A 26,957-nucleotide genomic window follows, 5' to 3' on the forward strand; every position below is an offset into this window, starting at 1 on the left:
CAAAGCAAGTCAGGTGCCGAGGGTCAGGAAAACTAAGGGCAGGAAAGAAATATTGCTCTTCTCACAATTATCTGGGGCACGGATGTGGATATATCTATAAAGAAATGAGAGCTTGTCGCCTATAATTCTATCTATAGAGGCTATATTTTCTTGCAGCATCCCAGGATATACAATTCTTGTCACTTTTCTACACTTTCTTAACAAATTCCTTTCAGAGAGTCCTTGGGTAGCTTGGGAAGGAAGAGATAGAAGGAGGATGCACTTCGATGTTCCATATGCTTTCCACCAACCAGGGCAATTGATGAACCTTCTACAAGCCTCAGCTTCTTCTTACTGAAAGTAAAACTATTCACATCTTCCTCCCGATATTTTCATAGATACAAGAAATTATGTAGAGAAGGTCAGATATGGTAGATACTAAATTAGTAGAATTCATGATGCCTTGCTTAGGGCTCACCCCCTGCTGGCAGGAAATCCAACAAGCCTTCGTGACATAGGTACGAGGACTTAAGCACCATCTGCACATAAAGTATATACATTTGTGCAGGGGATGCTGGAAAGAGCCTTTGTTAACCTTTAGTGGGTGTGAGATATTAGGAAACAGCAGGGGGCTAATTGGCATGTGGGTGGAAGGATGGTTTCAGCCTCTTTTCTAACCCTTATTGTGTAGCACATGATACTTGTTAAATTACACAGAGCTTCTCTTGATTATTGCCCAAATGGGCGTATTTACTGCTGTGCTGATTTGTGATTGTGGAAAAAAGCATGAACTTTGAAGCTATGATTCTATGATCTTTGGTGGCTCTGAGTAGGAGTTTGGGATTTCTTTACTTTATCATGTGAATGCAAGCATCTTCCTCTAAGACCATTGTGGGTGTCACCTGTGAGAGGACAGGAGTGACACAGCCTCACTTTATCAGGTGGACTCTGGTATCTTTGTCTAAGGAGACTAGTTCCGATCTCACATATTGCCTGCAAAAGGGTATGGGATAACCTGTCGAGCATTTTCACCCAGTTTCGCATAGAGCGGGCCATTAAGGACATTATGCCCAGCCGGTGCTTCTTCCTGTACCTGCCCAGCCCTGAGCAAGGCATGAACATCACCCAAGTGAGTAGCCCCCCAGGTGGTCTGCACAAGTCAGAAGAGAAAAGGGTGCAATCAGGAAGTGTCTTTCCAAGCTATAGAGACTAGAGAAAACTGGAAAATGTACAGCAGCCTGAGCTCCTGACCTGTGATAAGTGAGGATGGAGTTGGAAGCGAGTGAAAATGGAATCCTAAGAGAGTGACAGGGTGCGAGGAGAGGGGCCAGACAGAGGTGGGTTGGGAAGATGGCTTTGCACTTTTCTAATGCTCTCATGGGCAGGCATGGTATCACAGCAGTGACACCACACTAACCCTCTATCCCCCCCCCCCCTCTCTCTCTCTCTCTCTCTCTCACACACACACACACACACACACACACACACACACACACTCTAGATGTCCTTTTACATTACTTGTGTGTCCTTGAGTAACAGAAGACACAGACAAAGGTAATAGGCACTGCTGGTTCTGGAACATGAAATTGAAGATGACCTCATTTATTTTTAAAATTTTTTATTTTAAGGGGCTGGAGTGATAGCACAGCGGGTAGGGCGTTCGCCTTGCATGCGGCTGACCTGGATTCGATTCCCAGCATCTCTTATGGTTCCCTGAGCACCACCAGGGGTAATTCCTGAGTGCAGAGCCAGGAGTAACCCCTGAGCATCGCAAAAAGCAATATATATATATATATATATATACATATATATACACATATATATGTACATATATTAAGGCATTGTGGTTTACAGAGCTGTTAATGCTAGAGGTTCATGCATAAAATATTCAATATTGTACCCTCTACCTCTACCCAGGTTTTCACTTCCCTCCACCCTTGTCCCATCATGCTCACTCATATTTGTAAAGAAACTTAGAAGAGGAATGTCCTCTCCTTCTTACTAACTTGACTCATCATGATGCTCTCCAGATCTATCCACAGAGCAGTAAATTGCATGATTTTATCTTTTCTTAAAGTTGAGTATTCCATTTGTGCATATGTATACTGCAGTGTCTTAATCCAGTCATTGTTCTTGAACACTTGGGTTGTTTTGGGGCTTGGGTATTGTGAATTGTGCTGCAATGAACATAGGCATGAAATAATCTTTTTTGAATAAAGCTTTTGGGCCCATAGGGTAGATGCCAAGAAGAGAAATTAATGGGACACTTTAAGACATTGAATCTAAATATATATTAAATGATTTAGGGCCATTGGCCAAGCAATTAAAAGCAAAGATAAATAAATGGATCTACATCAAACTAATAAGCCCTGTGCCACAAAGGAAACAATGGCCATATGAAAAGATGCCCCACTAACTGGGAGAGGATATTTACTCACCACTCATGTGATAAAGGGTTTATATCACAGATATGTAAAGAACTACTATAACTTTACAAGAAGTAAACAACCCCATAAAAAATGAGGCTAAAGAGATGAACAGAAATACTCTCAGAGAAGACATACAGATGTTCAAAAGGTATATGATAGAAAAAAAACTCATTGTAGCTGGAATGGTAGTATTGCGAGTTGGGCACTTACCTTGTACGTCATGGATGATCTGAGTTTGAGTCCCATCATCTCATGTGGTTCCCCGTGCACTGCCAGCAATAATCCCTAAGTGCAGAGCCAGGAGTATCCCCTGAGCACTGCTGGGTATGGCCCAAAACCAAAAGGGAAAACAAAACAAAAATTCACTTATCATCAGAAAACACAAATCAAAAGAAGAATGAGATACCATCTCACACTAGTGAGACTGGCATACATCACCGAGGATAGAAACAACTACTGTTGGCGTGGTTGTGCCCGGGGTGGGGGGAATGACTTCATTTGCATGCCCCAAATTTATTGGGAAAAAAAACAACTGCTCTCCTTTGAGCCTTACAGACCTTGAACTTGAAACCTTCACAAATGGAAAATGGAAACACCTTTATTTTCTCCAAACAAGATTCTAAGTGGGTCCCTCCTGGAAGTTAGAATGAAAACAATTGGAACCTCTTCGATGCATGCAGAAGAATAGGCCTATGACTTTGCTAAGGACTTTTCAAATCTGTCACTTGATCCTTCCAGCCGATAGGTGATATCAGCCTTAATATCAATTAAGAAACAGATGGACGAGGGGGGGAGAACACGTTCTTTTGTTGTCTAAGAAGCATAATCCAGATTTGAGTAGGGATGTTTCTAGGACTCACACCACAGTTCTTTCACTAGCGTGCCAGTCCTATATGATTAATATGAAGGTTCTTGTATACCCAGAAGGGGTGGAGGGGCCAGATGTTTATAATTGAGGAATTCTGTTGTTTTACCCAAGAGTTTATATGGATTGAGGATGCATGTAATATAAAGTGAGAACTCAATAAATGGGGTCTCGGAGACATAAAGAGTAAATATTTTAAACCCACTGCAACTCATTGTTAGATGATAAAATGGTTCTAGTAATGTAACCAGCACAATAAAAATCCATTTAACTGAAGTCTCTTGTGGGAACTGCTTTAAGAAAGAAATTAAACTCTCTTTAAGGTCTGCATTATCAATCACATATAAGTGTATGTTTTTAATTTATTAAAGGTGTCACAAATGGCCACTCTTTCAAAAAATAATTCTGGGGCTGAAGAGATAGTACAGGGGTTAAGGTCCTTATTTTGCCTGTGGCTGACCCCAGCTTGATCCCTGGTACTACATCACTGGGAGCAACCGTCAACTGCAGAGCCTGTACTATGTGCCAGCACAACTGACTTTGAGTTTGGGGACCCTCAAGCTGGCCCCACTGAGCCCTGGTATCTCAAGGCCAGAACAGCACCATGTCTTTGTGCCCTCACATGGAATGGTTGTTCAAGTTGGATGAAAATCACCAGGAGAGGGACCACGGAGCCAGTACAGTGGGTAAGGCACTTGCTTTGGACGAAGATCCTCCTGTTTTCGATCTCTGGCATCCCATATAGTCCTCTAGTCAAGACACCTGAGTGGAGAGCCAGGAATAAGCCCAGAGCACGGCTGGATGTGATCTAAAACCAGAGAAAAAAAAGGTCATCAAGAGAAACCCCTGGAAAACCACTTAGGAGACACCCCTCGCCCCCAAATTAAAAGTTTTTTAAAATCCTGTTTAGGGTTAGGGATATGACTAAGTTGCAGAGCAAGTGCCTTGCCTGTTTGAGGTACTAGGTTTGATCCTCAGTAAAACACAGCAAGAGAGAGAGAGAAAGAGAAAGAGATTAAGAAATAAATCCACTTGTAAATGTAATATATTATAAAGATAGAAACTCGGTAATGTCAGAGAAGTTCAAGAGAAAAGATTTTTTTTCTAGCAAATGTAGCCATGTGTATTAAAATACTGAGATCACTGATGCAGTGGGGTGGACACTAAGGTGGTGGCCAGGAGCCCCGGTTTCTGGTCTTGCCTAATCCCAGGTTCTCATCCTAACTAGTTCTGTGGTTGAGCCAGATGCCTTCATTCTGTCCTATTACAGCTCCTGACAAATGAAGCTGGAAGATAGGAACTAGATAAGCTGTAAGAGTTTTTTCTGCTCTGTAATGGTGGTCATGCTCTTTTGGCATTTTATCAGCACACACGCTTACATTTTCCCTTTCCTTGGTGAATCCTAATCATGATGCTAGGAAACTTTTTCCCATCTTCAGCAGTATCATCATGATCCTGGAGAAACTCGACTTGAGTACATTAAAATGATCGTACATTTTATGTATTCACTTACATTCAGTCAACAATGACCTGAATCAGGTAGTATACTTACTGATAGGATTTGGAGATGATTAAGAAGAACATGTAAAACATGTCTGTAATCAAGAAACTCAGTTTAGTGAGGGAAAATGGGTGATTGTTGTCATTAGGTTGCCTGTGTATGTGTGTGTGTGTGTGTGTGTGTGTGTGTGTGTGAAAAGCACCATAGTTTTTATTTAGAAACTTAGAAAGATCTGAGGGGAGAGAAAAAGAGGAAGTATGTATTCAAGAGAATACATGCACTCTGGAGTATTTATTCCAGTATAGGCCAAGCAAGCAAAAAGACTGAGACAATGTGACAGGTAACCCAAACATGAAACCCAAACATGAAAGCTTGTAACTATCTCACGGTGATTCAATAAAATTTAAAAAAAAAAGACTGAGACAAGCAAGGAAGGAATATGTTCAATGGAGAACAGGGCTTGAAGATCAAGTCCCAAAATAGATTTATTTCTAAGAAAAGGATTTCCTTATTCCATTGGCATAAGTGTTACTGCTCTGAAGTTTGCATCCTTTCATCTGTGTTTTTTTGTGGTTTATTTGAGTTTGGGAACCATGCCCAACAGTGCTCAATGGTTACTCCCAGGACAGTGCTGAGGACCGAGAGCTCACGCATGCGGTGTCTCATTTCAACCCTTTCGACCTATGTCTGTAACCCCACTCTTTTAGCTCTGTACTGGCAGTGCATCAGGTACTGGGTGTGATATTGAGCAAGATGGATGCCACCCCGGTCTTCAGGGAGCTTCTGTAGTGTCAGGAACAAGGCCATCTGACCCGCACCCACAAACTGTGGAAGAAACTGGAGTCCTCTTCTCTGAGAGATTGGTCTCCTTCCGTCTCCAGAGGAAGAGTTGAGGAAAGGATTTCTCCAAGGGGTTAATCTCTGGCTGTCAGAGACTTGCATTTTGCAAGAAAGAAATGCTTGGTTGCAAATATAGGCTAGAGTTTGCTGAGCCAGCAGAATGGGATACAGGAGTCAATAAAGCCGATAGCCGTGGCATTGATGGAGATCTTGCTGGAGACACCCAGCACAGCTGCTCGGAGGGATCACAGTTAAGTCAAAAACCAACGGCGTCTGGAAAGCAGAAGGGAGGGATTCGGAAACGCTGCCACTGGGGCTCAGAATTGAGGCTCAACTACTATTCCCTTAAAACAGATAGGGAAACTGAGGCCTTGGTAGTCACTTCTTTATCCCTAGAATATAGTGTATACCATAACCCCGTGATTTCTTTCAATGAAAAGGGAAAGGGAAAGAAACTGCGATTTGGCCTCTCCTGGTGGGCACCTGAGCCATGCTTGCGATCCTCCCTACTTTAATTTATTTTTACATCAGCGCTGTGAATTGGTGTGATTTTTATCCCCACTCTTTACATGAAGGAACCGAGTTGCCTCAGATGTGAGAAGCTTCCCTGGGATCCCACAGCCAGGAAAGAAAAATTGGGGCTTGGCACCCAGGTCTTCCTGCCTCCAGGCACCTCTGCTCCTCCCCCCGCTTCCTTTCCTGTTCCCTGGAAATCTCCCTTTACCAGGGATGACAGGGTGGATGCCTGCCACTTCCAGAACACCTATTTGTTCCATAATGAGTATCCCCAACTAATGCTACATTTTTTGCCAGCCAAACTTGCCAAGTAAAAGGGCTGGAGCCATAGCACAGCGGGTAGGGCATTTGCCTTGCACGCGGCCGACCCAGGTTCGATTCCCAGCATCCCATATGGTCCCCTGAGCACCGCCAGGAGTAATTCCTGAGTGCAAAGCCAGGAGTAACCCCTGTGCATCGCCAAGTGTGACGCAAAAAGCAACAAACAAACAAACAAGCAACAAAAAACTCAAACTTGCCAAGTACACAGTAAAGATAGAGAACTATGGTGCCTGAGAGATAGTACAGGAGGTAAGGCCTTGAATGCAGCTAACACTGATTTGATTCTGGCACAACATATTGGGTATGTCCCAAAAGTGAGAGAGAGAGAGAGAGAGAGAGAGAGAGAGAGAGAGAGAGAGAGAGAGAGAGAGAGAGAGAGAGAGAGAAGCACATTTTGGAGGGTACAGATTTCTCATCCTTAGCATCTCCCAAAGGAGGCAAATGATAGACAAGACCTGTGCTAATTCCTGAGGGACCCGGGCACCCCATCCTTTGGCTTAGCCATCAAGAAGAGCGAGCCCCAGTTATCCCGTCTCTGCTCCCCTTTCCAGTCTGACTGACTCCCTGTCCCTTGCCAGAGGTAACCATTTTACCTCTGCCGTTATGAATCATGAGGCCTGTGGTTCGTGGCAGATCATAAATCAGTCCAGAGAGTCTCGAGGACAAATCCCAGGACTTTTAATCTTTAATATTAGACGTGTTTAAAGTGGTGAATATTTCATGAAGGGACTGTTGCATTTTAACACATCATTAGGGACTCCTCCCCTCCCCCTTTTAGTAAATTATTCTCATTCAGATCTCAAGGATCTCAGCCCTTTTCCTTCATTTTCTTTCCCTCTAGCAACAATCATTTCATTTGGTAGTGCACAGTACCAGCAGACATACTTAGTGGAGGGCCCTGAGCGTAATATTGGAGGGGAGAGTTATAGGGAGCATTCCTGCCAGCAAGCAGCCCCCCACTCCTTATCTTATTTACCATGATCTAGATAAGGGGAAATGTTGATATCCTCCCCTCTCCTCCCCTCCCCTTCCTTCCCCTCTCTTCTCCCCTCCCCTTTCCTCATCTCCCCTCCCCTCTCTTCTCCTCCCTTCCCCTCTCCTTCCCTCCTCTCCCCTCCCTTCTCTTATCCTCCCTCCCCCTCTCCTCCCCTCCTCTCCTCTCCTCTCCTCCCCTCCCCTCTCCTCTCCTCTCCTCCCCTCCCCTCTCCTCTCCTCTCCCCTCCCCTGCCCTCCCCTGCTCTGCCCTCCCCTCCCCTCTCCTCTCTCCTCTCCTCTCCTCTCCTCTCCTCTCCTCTCCTCTCCTCTCCTCTCCTCTCATTTCTTCTCCTCTCCTCTCCCCTCCTCTCCTCTCCTCTCCTCTCCTCTCATTTCTTCTCCTCTCCTCTCCCCTACCTTCTTCTCCTTTTCTGTTCTTTCCTCTTGTGTTTTTTCTTCTTTCCATTTCATATCTTATTCTTAATTTTTTTTTACTATCTCTGACCAATTCTCTATGTTATCTTCATCAGATGAAGATAACATAAAGAATTGGTCATTTTATTTCAATCACCCTTTTTCAGCCCACTCTGTTAGCCAGGCACTTGGTAGTGCTAGGGGTAGAAAAATATAAGCAGCATTTTGATACATAAATAAGTTAGAATTTTCAGCACTCGGTGCTCTTTGCAAGGTCAACCGCATATCATTTGTAGTGAATCCATGAATAAAGTAAGTTTTTGAAAAAGACAAATATTCTGAATTCAAGAGTTATGGGTGATAGTTGGAGCTACAGCCCTGGCATCACAGACCCTTGTGGGTTCTCTTTGGTTGCACGAGGCTAGGACATCCTGATTGAGAGGACCTGTGGTTGTGAATGGCATGAGCTTGTGAACAACACAGCTCACAGTTTTAGTATCCTTCTCAAGGAAACAGAGATGACAGAAGATTTCTTACACGAGGAAGCTCTGCAGGAAATAAGTTTACTTGACAACAGGAATTTCATGATGGTGCTCCCCAGAGTCTTCTCATGTAGCATCTCAGAGGTTCCATTTTGGTTTTTAACTATTAAATAGATTTTAGAAAACCTTCTGCTTGCAACTCCACTACCAGTAGGAGTTGAGGCTTGTCACTGGGTGATATCACTGGGCCTATGCCAGAATAGGAGGCAGAGCCCCTCACTACCAGGTGGGTCCCTGCTACCTCCACACCCTACCTGCACCATATTAAGGGCCCACGCCGAAAGTCCTTAAGTGCATGGCCACTTACGTGTCTATGTGACAAATATATTCAACAGAATACAGGCTGCTCACAGTTATTCCGCCTGCCATTCTGTGAGGATGGCATAAAAGCAGAGAGCAACCTCCAGTTTAATCCCTCAGTATCTTTCATGGGGGTTCACCTCAAAGATTCATTCCCAGCAGAGCAAGAACACTAGAAATCCAGTGGGGAAAACATGTAGAAGCTCACCAAACTCACTGACTGAAAACAATATCACTAAGGTCATGAACAGCGTCAGTAAATCCTCAGACAGCGTCTTTAGTGTCATTGTGTGAGAATGTTCGGTGATTTCAAAGAAATGATAGCACGAGTAGTCAGAAAAACACCAGAAAGTGTGAGAGTTGAAATGAAAAAGAACAACAGTCAGAAATGACAGAAATGAAGAACATGGGAGGTGATATAGAAAATCAATAGAAGCTCTGAACAGCAAAATAACAGAAGCTGAGCAAAAGATCAAGGGACTCCAACAGGAGAAGGAAGAAACCACTAAGAAACATAAGAAGGTGGAAAATTGCCTGAGGAGAAATGAACAGTTTACCAGAGAAGTATGTGATGGGTGCAAGAGGAACAATATAAGAATTATTAGGCTCCCTGCTGAACAGGGAGGCAAATGTGATGAATAAACAATAGTGAAAGAAATCACTGGTAAGAACTTCCCAGGGTTAAAGATTACAGGCATCTCAATCCAAGAGGCCCAAAGGAAACCAGTGAAACTAGACCCGTTTAGAAAAATACATTATCCAAAATACATTATACTCAAAATGACACAATCCATGGATAAAGACAATATTGAATGCAGCAGAATTAAAACAGAAGTAATGGGAAAAAATTCCAAAAAATGTATAGCAGAACTATCCAATGAGACTCTGTGAGCCAGAAGAATTTGGAAGGGTATAGTTCACAAACTCAACGAAATGATCACCTCACCAATACTTTATCCAGCTAGAGTATCATTCAGATCTGAAGGAATTATACAGAGCCTCATGGACAGGTGAAAGCTTAGGGAATAGCCTTGGAACCAATAATAGATGCATTAAAAGAGCTGGTTTCAAGGACAAGAGAAACTTCCCATCATGTGGCATTGAGTATGACACTTACCAGTGAGTGTTTCATGTGAGCATATGGTTGTCCTCTACTAGATTAAGAAAGATTTAAAACTTGTCAATGATTATAAATGTAATTTTATGGATTTGTTTTCTTGTTCATTCTGTTTGGCACTGTCATGCATGTTATTGGACCATGTAATATGAAATAAATTTGTTATATACATGCCAAGGTACAAGCTGGGGGTGGGAGGGAACCTGGGGCTATTAGAGGAGCTAAGGGGACATTGGTAGTGGGGTTGGTGTTGGAACATTGGATGTGTGAAAAAACTCTCCTCTGAACATCTTTACAAATCATGGTGTGGTGTCTCAAAAAAATTTTAAAATAAAGTTTTGCACATTGTCATGTGTCTAAGAATTGCATGAACTCTATAATAAATATGACAGTAAAATGGTATCAGTGTCCCTAAATCTCCTACACTGACTGGAATGCAGATCTGGAAATGTTGATTGAGTGGAAGAGGGAGAGTTGTGGGTTTACTGAGTTTGTGCATAAGTGTAATAACCAGGAGAGAAGGAAAAAGACACTTGGACATTAATAGTCTTGGAATTTATGATCACAATGAAATGAACTATTCCCTCCATTCCCAGCTTGAGTATCTACTCGGTTCACAGTGGCTTCAGCCAGCGATGCTAAGCCCAGTCTCCAAAAAGTGTTGCACAGAATAGAAAGCCTGAGATTTGTTCCTCCAATTCCCAGGTGAAATGTTTGCAGGAAAGTGTAGGTATTAATTCCAGGAAGACTAAAACACAACTAGCTTGAGCAAACAGTACAATGTTTCCCACTGAAAAATAAAATCTATTTTTGGAGACGAAGTTGAGAACATTCCATAAACAGACCTTAGGAAAAAACAATAACTAACTGAATTAAAAACATGTATATAATCCAAGCCTTCAGAAACTTCCCCAGGTTCTGAATTCTGAAGATAGACTAAGAAACAAAACCACCACCCTGAGAGAAGCTTGACAAAATGGAGAATATACTTCAGCAGTGTGAGATATTAGCAAGCATTCGTGCATTTTAGGTGAATACTTGATCAGAAGAAAAGATGTTTGAATGCATGGAGGTTACATGTTTGGATAGGTAGATGGAATAGGTGATGGAAGAAATGAAGAGAGAGATAAGAAGGGAAGGGAACAGAGCAATGCAAATACACAGCAACAAGAAAATAAGATAAAATCTGGAAATTATAGATGAATACTAACTGGAGTGATAGCACAGTGGGTAGGGCATTTGCCTTGTGTGTGGCCAACCTGGGTTCAATTCCTCCATCCCAGACAGCCCGGCAAGCTACCGAGAGTATCCTGCCTGCATGGCAGAGCCTGGCAAGCTACCCATGGCGTATTCGAGATGCCAAAAACAGTAACAACAAGTCTCACAATGGAGACATTATTGGTGCCCGCTGGAGCAAACCAGTGAACAACGGGACGACAGCGCTACAGTGCTATAAATGAAAACAATTTCTCCAAAAGTAGAAACCAAAGGTATCTTGGTGGAGGTGGATTTGATGTTGAGCTTATCGTTAAAACATGAATTTTTCATTCAAATAAGCAGAACGCAACGTTCTGATTATGTGCTTAGAGCAAGTGTACTTCCTTTTAATTTAACTATTTGAAAAAGAGGCCCTCCACATGGAAGCCACGGGTCACGTACTGTTTTCTACAGTAAGCCCTGAGCTCCCCCACACCCAGCTTGCACCTTTCATCTCTGCATCTATGGTGCAGAGCAGAAAGCATGACAGGAAGTTCAGTCAGGACTCGTAAGAAAATGAATCAACTCTTCATTAACCACAGTAGGGGTAGACCAGAACACCCTCTTTCCATGGGCCCTTTCTAAAGGCCCACTGTATTCTGTATTCTGTATTTTCTAACCAGGAAAAACAGGAAATATCTACCTTTTTTTATCAAGGATGTATTTCACAAGATTATTTTCTCTTTGGTTTTCAGGAGAGTGCAGCTGCCACGAAGGCTACGCTCCGGACCCAGTCCACAGACACCTGTGTGTGCGCAGTGACTGGGGACAGAGTGAAGGGTGAGTGGCCAAACGTCAGAGCAGGGACCATGGATAGACAACCCCGTTGTTGTCCCCCGTTATGTTAACAAAGGCCCAAAATCCTCTCCACAAGGACTCTTTCTCTGCGGCATTCGGGGTTCTGCAAAACCCAAAGGAAAACAACTCCTATTTCCCATGGAATCCTATTTTGCTATGAAGAGAGTAAGACGTAAGACGGATGAATCTTCTAGAAAAGAAAGGCCAAGTTTAACTCACCATCTCAAACCATCAGTGAATACAACTTCTTTAAGGGGACTAATAGAAAGTAAAATCTGGGACGTGGCTTAAGCTAGAGCAAGTCTCTGTGTTCTGTTCTCAACACTGCACGCTCCCCTGTGCATGGCCAGCTCTGGGCCTAAACAAAAGAGATTCAGAGTGTCCGAAAGACAGAAAATTAAGACTGGGGACTTAGTTTAATGGGTAGAGCTAAAGCCTTACATCTCTGAGGCCCTGGGTTTAACCCCTGGTATCATTAAAAAAATAATAAACAGGTTTATGTCAATAAATTCCAAGATAATGAAAGAGCATCTGGGAAATGGAGACATTGCATAATATGGAGATATCCTGTAATATGTGTAGACTTACCCAGTATGAGGTCTGTGAAATTTGGTTGTTGGGAAAATTTCCCTTACACAATGTTCACATATGTAAACCTTGTTTGACCCTAATTCATTTCTTCTTTCCTTTCCTTCCCCTCTCCCTGTTCTTCCCACAGACCTTGGCCTTACACAACACTTGAGAGGGGCTATGATCTGGTGACTGGGGAGCAGGCCCCTGAAAAGATTCTCAGGTGAGTTGACAAAATATTGGGGAGGGTGCAGGGAAATGGAGAAGGAATGTGATTGGACAAAGAGCTCTGCGTTTTCAGGCAGCTAAGCCTATGCATCTCTGAGCTGGATGTAGAACAATTCTTGTTGGAATGAACTCTTGTTGGCATGTACTCTTATTGGCACGAACTTAGGCCTCTCGTGGCCTCACTTGCTACGGGAATCTAATTCCCGTTGGTATGGCACCTGGACTTAGATTCTTGAACCAGAGAAAACACTACTGATAATCTATTTTGGTGATTTAAAAATATTTTATAGCCATAGAACCTCTTCCGGCCACCTCCTTGAAATCATGTGTGAAACGTCAATACCTAAGCTAATAAAGACATACAACAAATTAAGTGGCTGAACTGGGAATCAGATTTTGGTTCAAATTGATTTAGATAGAGTGCATGCGGTTAACGTTTGTGCAGCCTGTCACTGCTGACTTAGCAGTGACTTATGGAAGGAGCTCTGCTGAATACAGCAACTGCTGGGGAAAGCACTGCTGAAATGACCCTCGTTGTCACAAAGCCCATGGTTAATTGAGAGTCAGGACCTCTACTCAGGGAAAGAAAACTAGCAATGCAAAGCCATGCCTGGACTAGATGATTAACATATTTAAGAAATGCCTGATCATCCATGTCCGTTAGCCAAAATGGTGCCTGGGAGAATGCCAGAAGCTTGACTGGGTATGGAATTGAGTAAGAATGAGAGAAGGGGGCCCCCTTTTTTGTTTTTCTCTCTGGTTCCCAGGGAGTTCCCAAATGGAAACTCTTACATTGCAGGTCTACTTTCAGCTTGGGCCAAGGACTCTGGCTTCCGGTCAGCAAAAGCTTTGTGGTTCCACCTGTGGAGCTGTCCATCAACCCCCTGGCTAGCTGCAAGACTGATGTCCTCGTCACAGAAGACCCTGCTGATGTCAGGTAGGGAAGTCATCTCCAGTATCTTACAGCTTGAACTTCTTGTACTACTTCTAGGAAACTGCTCTCTTGAAGGGTCACAGAAACTCATAGAAAGAAGGCTCTCAGGGCCGGAAGGATAGATAATACAGTGGGTATGGCGCTTGTCTCGTATAATAGCTGATCCTGGTTTGATCCCCAGCATCCTAAATGGTCCCTGGAGTACCACTAGGATTGATTCCTGAATGCAGAGGTAGGAGTATTCCCTGCACATCACCAGGTGTTTCTAAAAAACAACAACAAATAAATTAAATAAAATAAAAAAGGAAAGAAAAGGAAAAGAAGAATGTTCTCCATGCATCAATCCACACTCCTATATTCTCCCTTGGAGGACCTCTGTACCTTAAATTTTCACATTACTACTGTCTTTTGGGACCTTTATAAAATATGGGAAAAACCAACACATCTGGTTCACCCTGGTATCCTGAATGATGTGATCTGTAAAGGATCACGGAGGTGAGAGATTTGGAGAATGAACTGCTTTCTATGGGACTCTGGATACTGGGAACTGACTGTGCTAATCTACCAGTTCTATATATCCAAAACAAATTCTTTACTAATGAAAGCATTTTCCTTACACTTTTTTGAATCTTGTACATTACTTCATTATACAGTTACTCTCCTGTGTTCTAATTAGTTACTGACATAACATTCTGTCCCATTATGTAGAAAATCTTTCAAGGTCAAGGAAAATAACTTATTTAGCTTTTTAATCCTGAGTACCTAATACATACTGGACATCTACTAAATGTTTATTGATTTAATTAAACCAATGGTCTTAGTTCTGATCCCAGCACTATTCTAGAGCTTTCTACTAGAGGCTATTTTTTTCTTCCTGCCCAATTTTATTAGAGCAAACATTCTAGAAATTTAAATTATATCATAAATTGATTCATATTGCTTTTGGAGCCGACATATTGATCCTTGAACTAGAAATTATACTGAAATATGCCCCTTATTCTCAATTCTTGTTATTCTACTACTATTTGGATATATTTATGTCATGCTAAATTAAGGTTATATCAACTTATTCATGAAAATTTCATAGGAATATTCTGGAATCCAGCTCTTTTGCTTTGCAATTTGTTTATTCTCACTATCTCAACTTTTCATGGAGGTATGAACTTAATGTGATTTTTCAGGTTATTGTTAGTTCCTCAAAGAACTCATGTTAAATAATATATTAAAGTCATATAGTTGGGAAATGAAGTAGCAATTGTACCAAGATGGTTTCACAGACATACCAACTGACTTATGATAGATTTACTTTATTTTTATTTTTGATAGAACTGAAACAAATGAAATAAATAAGACTTTACTGGGGTACTTGGTAAAGTTTCTTCATATTGCATATTTTAAAGATGGAATAAAGATGACTTTGAAAAATAGTCTCAAAGATACCCAATGAGTTTGTCTGAAATTCTTTAGAAGGTCTCTATTACTTTTTCCTCTTTTCTTCTTTTTTCTGTGCTGTTGACATTGATTCGTAATTTTAATGAAGCTTTGAATATCATACTGGCTGACAATAGTGCTCTTTGTAGTAGTACAGGTATTGGTTAGAATCCTATCCCTACCTTGTAGAAACTGTATAATCTTGGCCAAATTCAGCTTGTTCTATTTTACATTTCTTTGCAAAATGAAGATAATAACAGTGCCTTTCTCACTAAGTAAAATAGCAATAATAACATATTCATTGATCCTTGCCCATATGTTGAATACTTTACTAACATTATCTCATTGCTTCTTTACATCAACACCTATGAGGTAATGCTATTACTACTTTCATTTCACAGATTTCTTAAAAATCTGAGGAATAAAGCAGATGCCTTCACTAGTAAGTGGCAAAATCAAGTTTCACTGCATTATTTCCTTGGCACCAGAATCCATATTTTAACTATGTTACTGAAACATCTCTCATGAGTTGTTGCAGTGATGAAATAATATAAGTAAATGCCATATAGAGTACATTCCCAAGGCTGCATTATACCAATTTTAGATAAATTGGATTCCCATTACAGCGGAGTTCAAGTGAAAACTGGTGATGGTGAGGAAGGCAGATTCTAGAAAAAAAAGATTTCGATGTCTTGTCCATAAGTACAGTAGTGATCCACTGCATGACTTTATTGGTTTTTCTTCTCTGATCTGGGTGACATTAAATAGCAAGGCAGGGCAGGAGCAATAGTACAGCAGGTAGGGCATTTGTCCTGCATGCAGCTGACTCAGGTGTGATTCCCGGTACCCCTTATGGTCCCCAAGCCTGGGAGGAATGATCCCTTAAATCAGAGCCAGGAGAAACCCCTGAACGCACTGCTGGATGTGGCCCTAAAACAAAACTAGTCAGTCAAGAAGGGACCCAGAGTTTCAGGCTATAGATTTAGATGTTTTAGAATCATCTTTGGAAATGTTTTTGTTCCTTAATGGACAAAACTATAAATACTAGGATGCATTTCAGTGAGAACATTGTAAATAGTAGGAAGAAATACTGTAATAAGATGATGGCAGTAATACTACAAAAACGATGATAGGAGAGAAACCTTCAAGATGCCTGCTCCGATAATAGTTTGTTGCTATGGATTCTGAACAATGCTGCATTTGTTCACATGTAAGGTGTGCTCTCTGTTGAGCCCAGAGAGAGGATAATATATCCTTAGTTGCTTAGAATGGAAGTTGCTTAGAATGGAAGAGAGGATAATATATATATATATATATATGTATATATATATATACATATATATATATATATATATTCAACTCTTCTTCTACAAGCCGCTAGCCACTAAACTTTCCTCTGGAAGAAAGACAGTACAAATATTTGAAGCACAATTGTTTGATTAGGGAATGAAAGGATACTTTTTCTTGGGGGTCTTGCTTGCCTTTTGTCTGGACTTGGAGCCTTTTGAAATCTTCCCGTATCTCACACATGCCCACTGGTTTTACTTCCATGCCGGAGAAGAGATTGTAATCATCCCCATTCAGAAGAATCTGTGCTCTGTAGTTTGAGTTTCTCAAGCTTTGCTAAAAACCCTTGTTTGACATGACATTGCCCAGTCAAGCATATTATGGGCATTTAAAGAATTAATAAGTTCCAGTCAGATGATATGCTAGAATTTAATAAATAATAGATCATAATTATAGATAGTCAATAATATACCTAGAATCGTAACAGAGAAATGAGAGGAAAGACTTGATGGCAAAACAGAGTTCAAAAGAAAAAAGAAAACTGGAAATCTTCCAGTAAGGACTGCAAAGTAAAGCTTAAAGGTGCTTTGTCTTGGGTTAGTTTTTTCTTTAAAAAAATAGTCTATAAATAAGAAATTATGGATTCTGACAATAAGGAAACCAAATAGCTTATCAACCAGACATTAGGCTTCTACCTACCTGGGTGGTTAAATTTAAAATTAGGATAACACAGGGTCATAAGAATCTGGAAGAATGGGAACTCTTCTGCCTTTAGAGTGGAAATGCAAGTTAATGTAAACTTATCATTCAATATTTGTGTAAGTGGAGCCTCCATATACACTAAAGCCACTGATTCAACTTGTAATTATAAACCTCACAGAGACATGTATGTATTTCCTGCAAATAATACATGCCAGAATATAATAGTGGCACTTATGTATTTGTAATGCCAAAAAGCTGGAAAAAGAAACAGATGCCTATTAACCACAAAACCAAAATAAGTTGTGGAATAATCTACAGTGAAAGACTATTAATGCTAAGTATTATTGCACATAACAGCCATACACAGAACCATTGATGGATCTCACACCCATATATTTGTCTAAAGATCAAAGGAGTGTCTGAGAGGGGCTATAGTTATAGCACAGTGGGTCAGATGCTAGCCTTGCATGTGGCCAACTAAGGTTTGATCCTCTGCATCCCAGATGGTCCAACCGAGCACTTCCAGGAGTGATTCCTGAGTGCAAAGCCAGGAAAAACCCCTGAGAATAGCTAAGGTTGTGTGTCCCCTCCACCCAAAAAAAAAACCCCAAAATGGGAGTACATCAGAAATAGCTCAGTGGGCTCTAGCACATGCTTTGCATGCTGGAAACCTTGGTCTAATCTCTGGCATTGAATATCCATCCTAAGCACTGGAATAAATAGCAATTGGAAGTTCCTCTGAGGAAATATGGGTGTGACCTCATGCCCCTCCCCTCAAATCAAAATAAGAGGGAGCCAAGGATATGGCTCCAGTGGTAGAGCACATGTCCTGAATTTGATCCCTGGCACAACATGACCTCCCAAACACTGCTTGGTATGGTTCTAGGGGGCCCCCAACAACCTTGGGTCGGTGCTCTATTAAAATAAACAGTTAAGAATAAAACCCTGCTGTGAGAAGAAAGGATCAGATTGACTTTCAACACAGGGTGATAGAAAGGAATGTATTTGGGGGGAAGCTTGATAAGCTTTATGTATAACTGGTATGTGACTTCCTGATCTGGGGGAATGGATATATGGGAGTCTTCAGTCTGAAAATTCATCAATCTGGACAGATGGCATTACATATGGTAGATTTTTTTTATTGAATTGCTGTGAGATACTCAGTTACAACATTGTTCATGATTGGTTTTCAGTCATACAATGTTTTACCATCCATCCCTTCACCAGTTATATTTCCACCACCAATGTCCCTGGTTTCCCTTCCACCTTCCTCCCCCTAACCTGACTCTGTGGCAGGCACCACTCTCTCTCTCTCTCTCTCTCTCTCTCTCTATCTATCTATCTATCTATCTATCTATCTATCTATCTATCTATCTCTATCTCTATCTCTCTCTCTTCTTTTAGGCATCATGGTTTGTAATACAGGGCATATGCTACATTTTTATTAAACAGAATGTTCATTATGTGAAGTGTGACTTGCTTTTAAAGGCAGAGACTAGGCAGTGGAATCCAGTTAAACACCCTGAGTTCAGGTGCCATTCCGTTATTTGCTTCCTAAGGGCCTCCTCAATAGCTGCGTCTCATATTGGGACTAATATAGATGAAGGACTATGGCTCCATACAGAGGAGTGATGGTAATTAAAGGACAAAATACATTTAAATCACTGAGGGAGCATAGGGATCTCTCTAGAGACATTATGTTAGCATTTGTTATGCTTGGTGTTATTATGTAGTTATTCTGTTTATTGCTGTTATCACTTGTCTATCCTATTTTCTCTGTACTTTTCTTTTGATGGAGAGACTGTATCCATTCTAGGTTGCATCTTAAAATCAATAATGTCAGAGCCTGTAGATGTTACAGGGGTAAGGGCATGCCTTGCATATGCCCAGACAGGGTTTGATTCTCAGCACCACACGGTCCTTCAACACGGTCCTTCAAGAATCTCTGAGGGGACCCTGAGCACCACCGGTGTAACCCTAGAATTCTTCAGCACCACGGAGTCCTACCAGTACCACATCCTCAGGTCCTAGCCTGGACCCACTGGAACTCTTAGCTAGGTGCCTACTGGAAGTGGCCCTGAACCTCCCGAGTACCTCTTGAGAGGCCATTCCAAAAGAAAAACAAAGGGACATCAATAATACCATGCAAATCTCTTTAGTACCGGGTTTGAGGCTTACTATGCCTAAAATATGAAAATATTTGCAGAATGAATCAAGAAGCATATTTTTGGTATATAGAGACTTCTGGAAGGAAATTGGGGTGATAAGAAGGAAAGGACAAGAATTCCACACTAAAGACCTAGGAGAGGATTTGCAGGAGAGAGAACAATTGACCATTAGTCTTGTGTTGTGGCTAGAATTTGACTTTGTTGAATGTAACGTGGAAGGTGAGGCTTTCAAGTCTGAAGGGCTGAGGGGCCAGAGAAGAGAGCTTTCTTCCAGGCAGTTCCTATTCTCCAGCCGGTCCCAGCAGGAAGCTGCAGGAAATGAGCTTTTGGGCATTTGAGAGACTAATGATGCCAGCTATAGAAGTGGAGGAGTGAGCCTACCTAGTTCAATTGTAGAGAGGTTCCTTTCAATTTTGAAACCTTTGCTGGGCCCCTCCTGTGTGCCAGGCACTGTGCCAGGGACTCAGGGATACTCAGATGTCTAAGGCCTACCTCTGATTTCAGGCATCTCCCAGGGAAGTGAGAAATATGGAACAAGAGACTGACTTGAGTGCTGGAATAAAAGATTTTTGCGGTGAGAGAATCATAGCAAGCAACACTTATTACTACACACTGGGCCTTCTTCACAATTTCACCTCGAGTGGGTTCTTCTGAGGTGCAAGAATGACTATTATCATTGGAATAATAATCATGCACAAAGCCCGGCTTGTAGAGCCCCCTCAGTGGTTTTTCTATGATCTCAAATCAATGAAGATGAAATGGTGAAATTCTGTTAATTCCTGCCCTGTGATGAAAGAATAATGGGATATCAGAATGCAAGCTAGCATGGCTCACTTGGTGACAGTCTTCACATTGAATTTCTTCTAAATAGAATGAAGAATGGTCCCTCTTCCTGTGACCTTTCCCTTCGGAGCACCAAGAATGTGCTAAACACCAACTATGTGCCTGATTCAATACTGCAGAGGGAAAGAAAATGTTAGTGCAAAGCTTTCCATGTGTTAAATGAAATAAAATAGTCATTCTGTGTTGCAGTTGCAGAGAAGAAGGAAAGTTCAAAGTGGAGATAGAAGACAAGGAAGAGGAGAAGGAGGAGTTAGAACTTTCTAGGACAAGGCTCTCATCCTGTCTAGCATTAGCTTGAAGGCACTAGGTCACTGGTTCCTAAGTATCATCCATCTTCAGTAGCATCAGTATCTCCTGGATTGTTATCAGAAAGGCCAAGTCACAGGATTCATGGGTGGGAGATTGAGAGATGGAAAGGTAGATGGGGAACCACCCAGTGGAATCCATCCGTAAATCCCTAGATCCTATAAGAGTTGTTTATTTCAAAAACTGTCTTTGGATGGGAGAATATTATGCTAAGTGAAATGAGTCTGAAGGAGAGGGATCCACAGAATGATTGGGCTCATTCATTGGTTACTTAAACACACACACACACATACACGCAAACATATAATATGATACCACTACCAAAGGAAGTAGAAACAAAGGCCAGGAGGACTGATCCAGGGTTGGAACCCTGTCTCAAATACTGGAGGAGAGGCACTTAGGATAGATAGAGAAGGGACCACCATTACGAAGATAGCTGGAAATGATCACTCCGTATAAGAATTGCATGCTGAAAACAGGTAAAGGAACAAACATGATAACCTCTCAGTACCTGTATGGCAAACCATAATGTCCCAAGGTGTGTGGGGTGGAGGGTGGTGGGGAGAGACAGAGACAGAGACTAATACAGACAGAGAGAGTGAATAACCATAGAAACAGGCTGTGGGGAGGGTGGTGGGAGGGAAATGGGAAACATTAGTGGTGGGAAATGTACACTGGTGGAGGAATGGGTGTTGGGACACTGTATGACTGAAACTGGATCATAACCAGCTTTGTAACCCTGTATCTCAGAGTGACTCAATTAAAACAAACAAAAAAAAAACAGACTTCGCCTGATATGATTATTACAGTACATTGATCATCCTGGATCTGAGATCAGGCTTACTCAGAGTTCAGTGGCATTAGATGACTGTGGTTTATCCTAGATTTTCTGGAGTACCCCAGATATTTGGAAGAAATGCCCTGGAAAGAGAGAAGCATAGGGAAGTTGGACACCCAGAAGGCAAAATTAGAGACTGAAATGATGTATGCATAACATCAGGGAATCCAGATGATTCTCACCAGAATCTCTCTGGATAAGTGTGGCCCTGCTGATGCCCTCATTGCAACTGAGGAATATTGGCTTGGGGCTTCTGTTTGTTTTTCATGATCCTACTTGGTGGCAACTGGATCTCACAGCCACAGGAAACAACACTGTACCAAGACAGTGAATCAGATATTTTCAAGATAAGCCTAGAAATCTGGTTTAACCATCCTCAGGAGAGTCCAAGCCTCATTAAGGTTCAAATACTAAAACTCAGGGTAGCAAACCCAGGTAGACTTCCCTACCTGAGAACAAACCAAGGATTGAAAAACTCCCGAGTGATGAGGTTTGTGTACTCAGCAGGATTTCTATGTGTGGTGGTGGTGGACTCAGTATTCCTGTATTCCCAGCCCTCACATCTGTCGTTATTCACCTCTTTTTAGGGCATGCACCCAATAAGTTTTAGGTGAGCCCCTTCAATTTGCCCTGGCCCAAAGAAGGAGCTGACATCCTCACCTCTAGTTTAAGACGTCCATGGCAATACCGGGAAAAATAGCTCATCCTTACTGTGATGCATTTCTAAATATCGAGAACTTAAAAAATAAAACAAAACAAAACAATGATGTCAGAGAGCTAATATAGGGGTAAGGTACTTGTTTTGTGTATAGTGAGCCCGAGCTTGAATATTGGCATCATATATGATCCCATAAGCACCAACAAAAGTGATTCCTGAGCACAGAGCAAGGAGTAAATGCTGAGTACCAATGAGTTGTCAGAGACAGAAAGGAAGGAAGGAAGGGAAGAAAGGAAGGAAGGAAGGAAGGAAGGAAGGAAGGAAGGAAGGAAGGAAGGAAGGAAGGAAGGAAGGAAGGAAGGAAGGAAAGAAGGAAGGAAGGAAGGAAGGAAGGAAGGAAGGAGGAAGGAAGGAAGGAAGGAAGGAAGGAAGGAAGGAAGGAAGGAAGGAAGGAAGGAAGGAAGGAAGGAAGGAAGGAGGAAGGAAGGAAGGAGGAAGGAAGGAAGTGAGGGAAGGAGGGAGAGGGGAAGGTAGGAAGGGAAGGAGGGAGGGGAGGGAAGGAAGGAAGGAAGGAAGGAAGGAAGGAAGGAAGGAAGGAAGGAAGGAAGGAAGGAAGGGAGGGAGGGAGGGAGGGAGGGAGGGAGGGAGGGAGGGAGGGAGGGAAGGAAAGGAGGAAGGAAAGGAGGAAGGAAAGAGGGAAGGAGGTGAGGGAGGAAGGAAGGAAGGAAGGAAGGAAGGAAGGAAGGAAGGAAGGAAGGAAGGAAGGAAGGAAGGAAGGAAGGAAGGAAGGAAGGAAAGGAAGGAAGGAAGGGAAGGAAGGAAAGGAGGAAGGAGGAAAGGAGGAAGGAAAGGAAGGAAAGAGGGAAGGAGGTAAGGAAGGAGGGAGGAAGGAGAGTGAGCAAAAGAGAGAGAGACAGAGATGGGGGGGCAATCTCCAGGCCTAAGATCTGAACTCTTATTCTGGGGCCTTTGGCTACTTAATTATGAGATTGAGTTATGGAAATGGTTGTCCAGATTTCTGGAGGGGCTTACCAGTGATTCTTGGCCCACCAAGCCATCCATTCAGTGCAAGAGCTCAAGGTTGCAATGCTGCTAGGGACCACACCCAGCTGTGCTCAGATGTCTTGAGAACTGAAGCCAGAAATGCTCAGGGAATTATATGGTCCCATTAGGACACAACCTGTAACCACTATACTATCTCCTGAGCCAAATGGATGCTTTTTAATCACCACGTATATATGTATTGATTTACCATTGGTGTATAATACTGTAGAATTCTGCCAGTCAAGCTTCTACAGGTTCCTATGTATGTCTCACCAGAGTTTTCACCCAAGCTCCAGTGCACATCACATCTCCCCCCCAAAAAAATGACATATTTTCTTGATTATTGAATAACAAAATACATTTCAACTCTTTACCTATCAATTATATGACTAATGAAATTCTAAGTACATGTTTTGGCTCAGTCACTGTTTAAAGTTTTTATACCTAAGCCTTTTACTCTTTACAACTCACTGGCAGATGTTGCTATTTTTTTTATATATGAGGGAAACTGAAGCAACAAAAGTTTCTTCCTTCCTTCTTTCCTTCCTTCTTTCCTTTCTTCCTTCCTTCCTTCCTTCCTTCCTTCCTTCCTTCCTTCCTTCCTTCCTTCCTTCTTTCTTTCCTTTATTTTAAGAATCAGAGGATTTCTTAATTAACTTATTTATTCTATTTATTTGGTTTTATGGGCCCATACCCCAGCGGTGTTCAGTGATTACTTCCAGTCTGTAGCTGTGTGTCTGTGGGGATTCAGTCTAGCACTCCTGCATGCAGAACGCACACTCCAGCTCTTACAGCTATATCTTCAACTCCCAGAATCAGGATTTCAACACACACTATTGGAGAGTGCTCAATCACTGCTGGTTGCACAGATACTGGGCAGTTCTCTGCAAGACTGAAGGGCAGGCTTAGAGGAGTTTCCATCTGAACATTTGTAGACCAGACCCCTTAATTCATAGATTGTATATGGACTTTCACTCCATGCTAGCGAATAATATACTATTAAATGGGGCAGAAAGGAGATTTGTGGGTATTGAAAATGTGGCGCTCACAGTGGGGTTCATAATATTTGGTCATTAGAATTTGTTAGTATCATTATATCCCTCCCTTCTCTGAGAATGAGCCGTTCCTTCCCCTCCCCCCAGAAGGCATCATTCCCTCTAGACTCCCTGTTAACTGCACATACTCCAAAACCTACACCGCTTCCCAGCCAGGCTGCCTGTCACTCAGCCAGCGAGCCTGGAGACCTATATATTCCCCACCCCCCGGATTTTAGTTTAGCGATCATAATAAAAGTGAAGTCTATTAGGATGAGTTTCTGCCCAGGCTCGGTAAATCTCTTCAAACACCATTCAGCACCAGATTGCTGTTAGTCTTTGCCACTGGGGAGGCTGTAATATGCACCAACTGTCAGTCCAGGCAGAAGGCCCACGACACCACCTTCACTAAATGAAACGCAAATGGAGACTAAGGAATATAAATATTGAAGTGACCCAGGTTGGATAAAGGGGAACCCGTGAGCTAAGCTTCTCTCGTGCATGCAGGAGATGCTAAATTATTAAAACTTTAATAAATGTAATAATAAATATTTGATGTTGAATTATAGAAGGCTTTGCAGATACAGTGAAACTGAGAAACGACTTGTTATATCTGCATTAGAAGTTAAACACGTTTCAAATGGGTCTTCTGATGTTGATATGGGACTGCAGATCTTTAACTGAACAAAGAAAGAAGGGAGAGACTGGGAAGTGTGATTTTTTTATCTTTGGCAAGTTCATTGAGCTGGGGGAGCAGGATTTCTGAGTTTCAACTTTACCCCATGCTGAAGACAGCAGTAAGTGACATTTGGTATATCCCTTCCTGAGCAAAAGCTTTCCCCGCTGCTCCTCACATGGGGTCCTGACAGCTGCCTTTTAAAGGCAAGTTTGATTTTATCCCCCTACTCTATAGGGGAAGAGAAAGCTGACTTTCTAAGACCTTAAGCAGGCTAGTAGGAGAGAGTTGGAATTTGTAGACAAGGATTCTAACTTCAAAAATCTTCCACTCGTCCAATGTTACGCTGCTTTTGCTATGTGGAAACCCATCCTTCTTTATTATTCAGGATGATTTTGGTTTCCCATTTATAGCAGTTGAATGACAAGTGGATTGGAAGGAGGTCACAGAGAGAATAAGGGGCTGGCTTAGTGACAGGGATGTGGGGAAATAGCATGACATTTGGATCTTGTATTTCCTCTCTACATCATTCTACAATGACCTTGCTCTCTCTGAAGCCACACATATGACACCTCCAATCTCACAACTGCCATGACCCCCATGGTGGTGATCATCATGAGTTTCCAAGACATGTGGACCTGTCATCAACGTCTCTTTTCCTGAACCTACAGTTTGGAAAAATTCTAGAGAGAAATTTTTCTGGTTTAGAAGCTCAACTCCAGATTGGGCATCCCCAATTAGGGAACCAGTATTACTCAGCCACAGAAGACCTGTGGACCTTTGCACTTAACATCTACTGTAACCCCTGTCTTCAAGTCAAGATACCCCTGATAGTTTCTAAAACCTGTCTACCTTTGAGGTTGGACTCAATCTGAAACAACAGTATCAGGCACCTATGTGACAACTCAGATAAATGAGTGAGGACTGCTTAGGATATTAGGTTGGGGAGATATCTGAAACTCCAGGCAGACACAGCTGGAAAAAAGTGTCATGATGAGCTCATGATGCCTGCTTTCAATTCTGGATGGAATTGGGACAGAAAGATCAGTTACATGCTGTCTCTTAAATGGATGATAATTCGAGGTCCTTCTGCTCATTCATCTGATGACTTGATGATTGTGATCCCTGTAAGATGAACAGACCTTGGATTGCTGAGACGCAGAAGAAGGGGAGTCATGTGAATGAATGTATTGAAGGTGAGTTAGAAATGGAGCTCTCCCTCTATTTTTAGCCACAGATCGGTGACCTTAGGGACTATATTCATCTCATCTTGCTGGCTCTACAGTTTCCTGGCTTTAGGCAGAGTTGGGGCTTCTGAATAGGTGTTTCCTAGATACTGTCTGGCACTATCATTATCACTCATTAAATGTATTAAAAACTGAACTCTAGATTATAAGCAAACACCCACATTATAGGCATCTTGAACAGAATCTATGTGCCAAAGGCATGCTTTTCAGTTATAAACTTAGAAACTGTAAGTGACCCTCTGAGTTGATTTTCATCACCTGAAGTATCCTAAAATTTTTTATATATTTTTATTTTCTCTATTGGAATAACTGCTTTATAACAGTGCATATGTCTAGCTGTATCATTACAAATTCAGTTTTCTGCATTAAGCTCACTGGTAGAATTTCAATTCTGTTCCCCATATAAATGATCATCTTCACTTAAGTTTTCTGCGCCTTTTTACTCTACTGGTGAGCTTAAACTTGATCTTATTCTATTCTTGTTTTACTTAGTCTACTTGGTTTCTCACTACACCACAAATGAGTGCCATTTTATGGTGATGGTCTTTGTCTGATTTATTTTATTAAGTATAATGCCCTCCAGAGGAGATGGTCCTGAGTTGATAGATCTACCTTCAGAAGACACGTTGGTCCTGTGTTTGACTGCCATGGTCTCACAGTGGTCCCTTAGAAATGACCTCACTCCAACAGACCAGACTTTAGATTAACCTGCTCCGAGACAGTGACCACCAAGATAGACTAAAGTGAGTGATGCTTTTGCCTGTAGTAACTACTTGTGTCCCTTAGAGAATCTTTGTCAATTGAGTGCTATCAGGCTTTGTTTAATGATGCTTCAGTTGAAGATGGACCACATAGGGGCAGAGATTGTTGAATGGGCCAAGCACGTGCTTTTCACGCAGGAGGGCTGCATTCAGTACCCAACATAGCAAGGTACCATGAGCGCAGAGACAGGAATAGCCTCCACACAGAGTAACACCTCCCCCAAAAGAAAATATGGACTACATATTTGATATTGGTCTCCATAGGCTATAACATGTGATCTATGTGTGTTGTAGGTTATACCATCTAAGTGTGCATCATTACATCCTATAACATTTGCACAATAATGAACTAACTTCATGATATATTTCACAAAAC

The 26,957-nt window shown here is 41.9% G+C and overlaps 1 protein-coding gene across 4 annotated transcripts in view; it reads left to right on the forward strand.

The window, feature by feature from the left end:
* Positions 1-26,957, forward strand: part of ASTN2 (astrotactin 2) — a 1,092,638-nt gene that overhangs the window by 479,958 nt on the left and 585,723 nt on the right. For 3 of the 4 annotated variants that reach the window (XM_055128058.1, XM_055128183.1, XM_055128236.1), the window contains 3 exons: positions 11,752-11,836; positions 12,573-12,647; positions 13,452-13,589. In XM_055128058.1, the coding sequence (XP_054984033.1) occupies positions 11,752-11,836; positions 12,573-12,647; positions 13,452-13,589 (298 nt within the window). The remainder of the gene's footprint in view (positions 1-11,751; positions 11,837-12,572; positions 12,648-13,451; positions 13,590-26,957) is intronic. The other variant, XM_055128127.1, reaches the window with a different exon arrangement.

Source organism: Sorex araneus, chromosome 1 (assembly GCF_027595985.1).
Source record: "Sorex araneus isolate mSorAra2 chromosome 1, mSorAra2.pri, whole genome shotgun sequence".
Taxonomy (NCBI): Eukaryota; Metazoa; Chordata; class Mammalia; order Eulipotyphla; family Soricidae; genus Sorex; species Sorex araneus.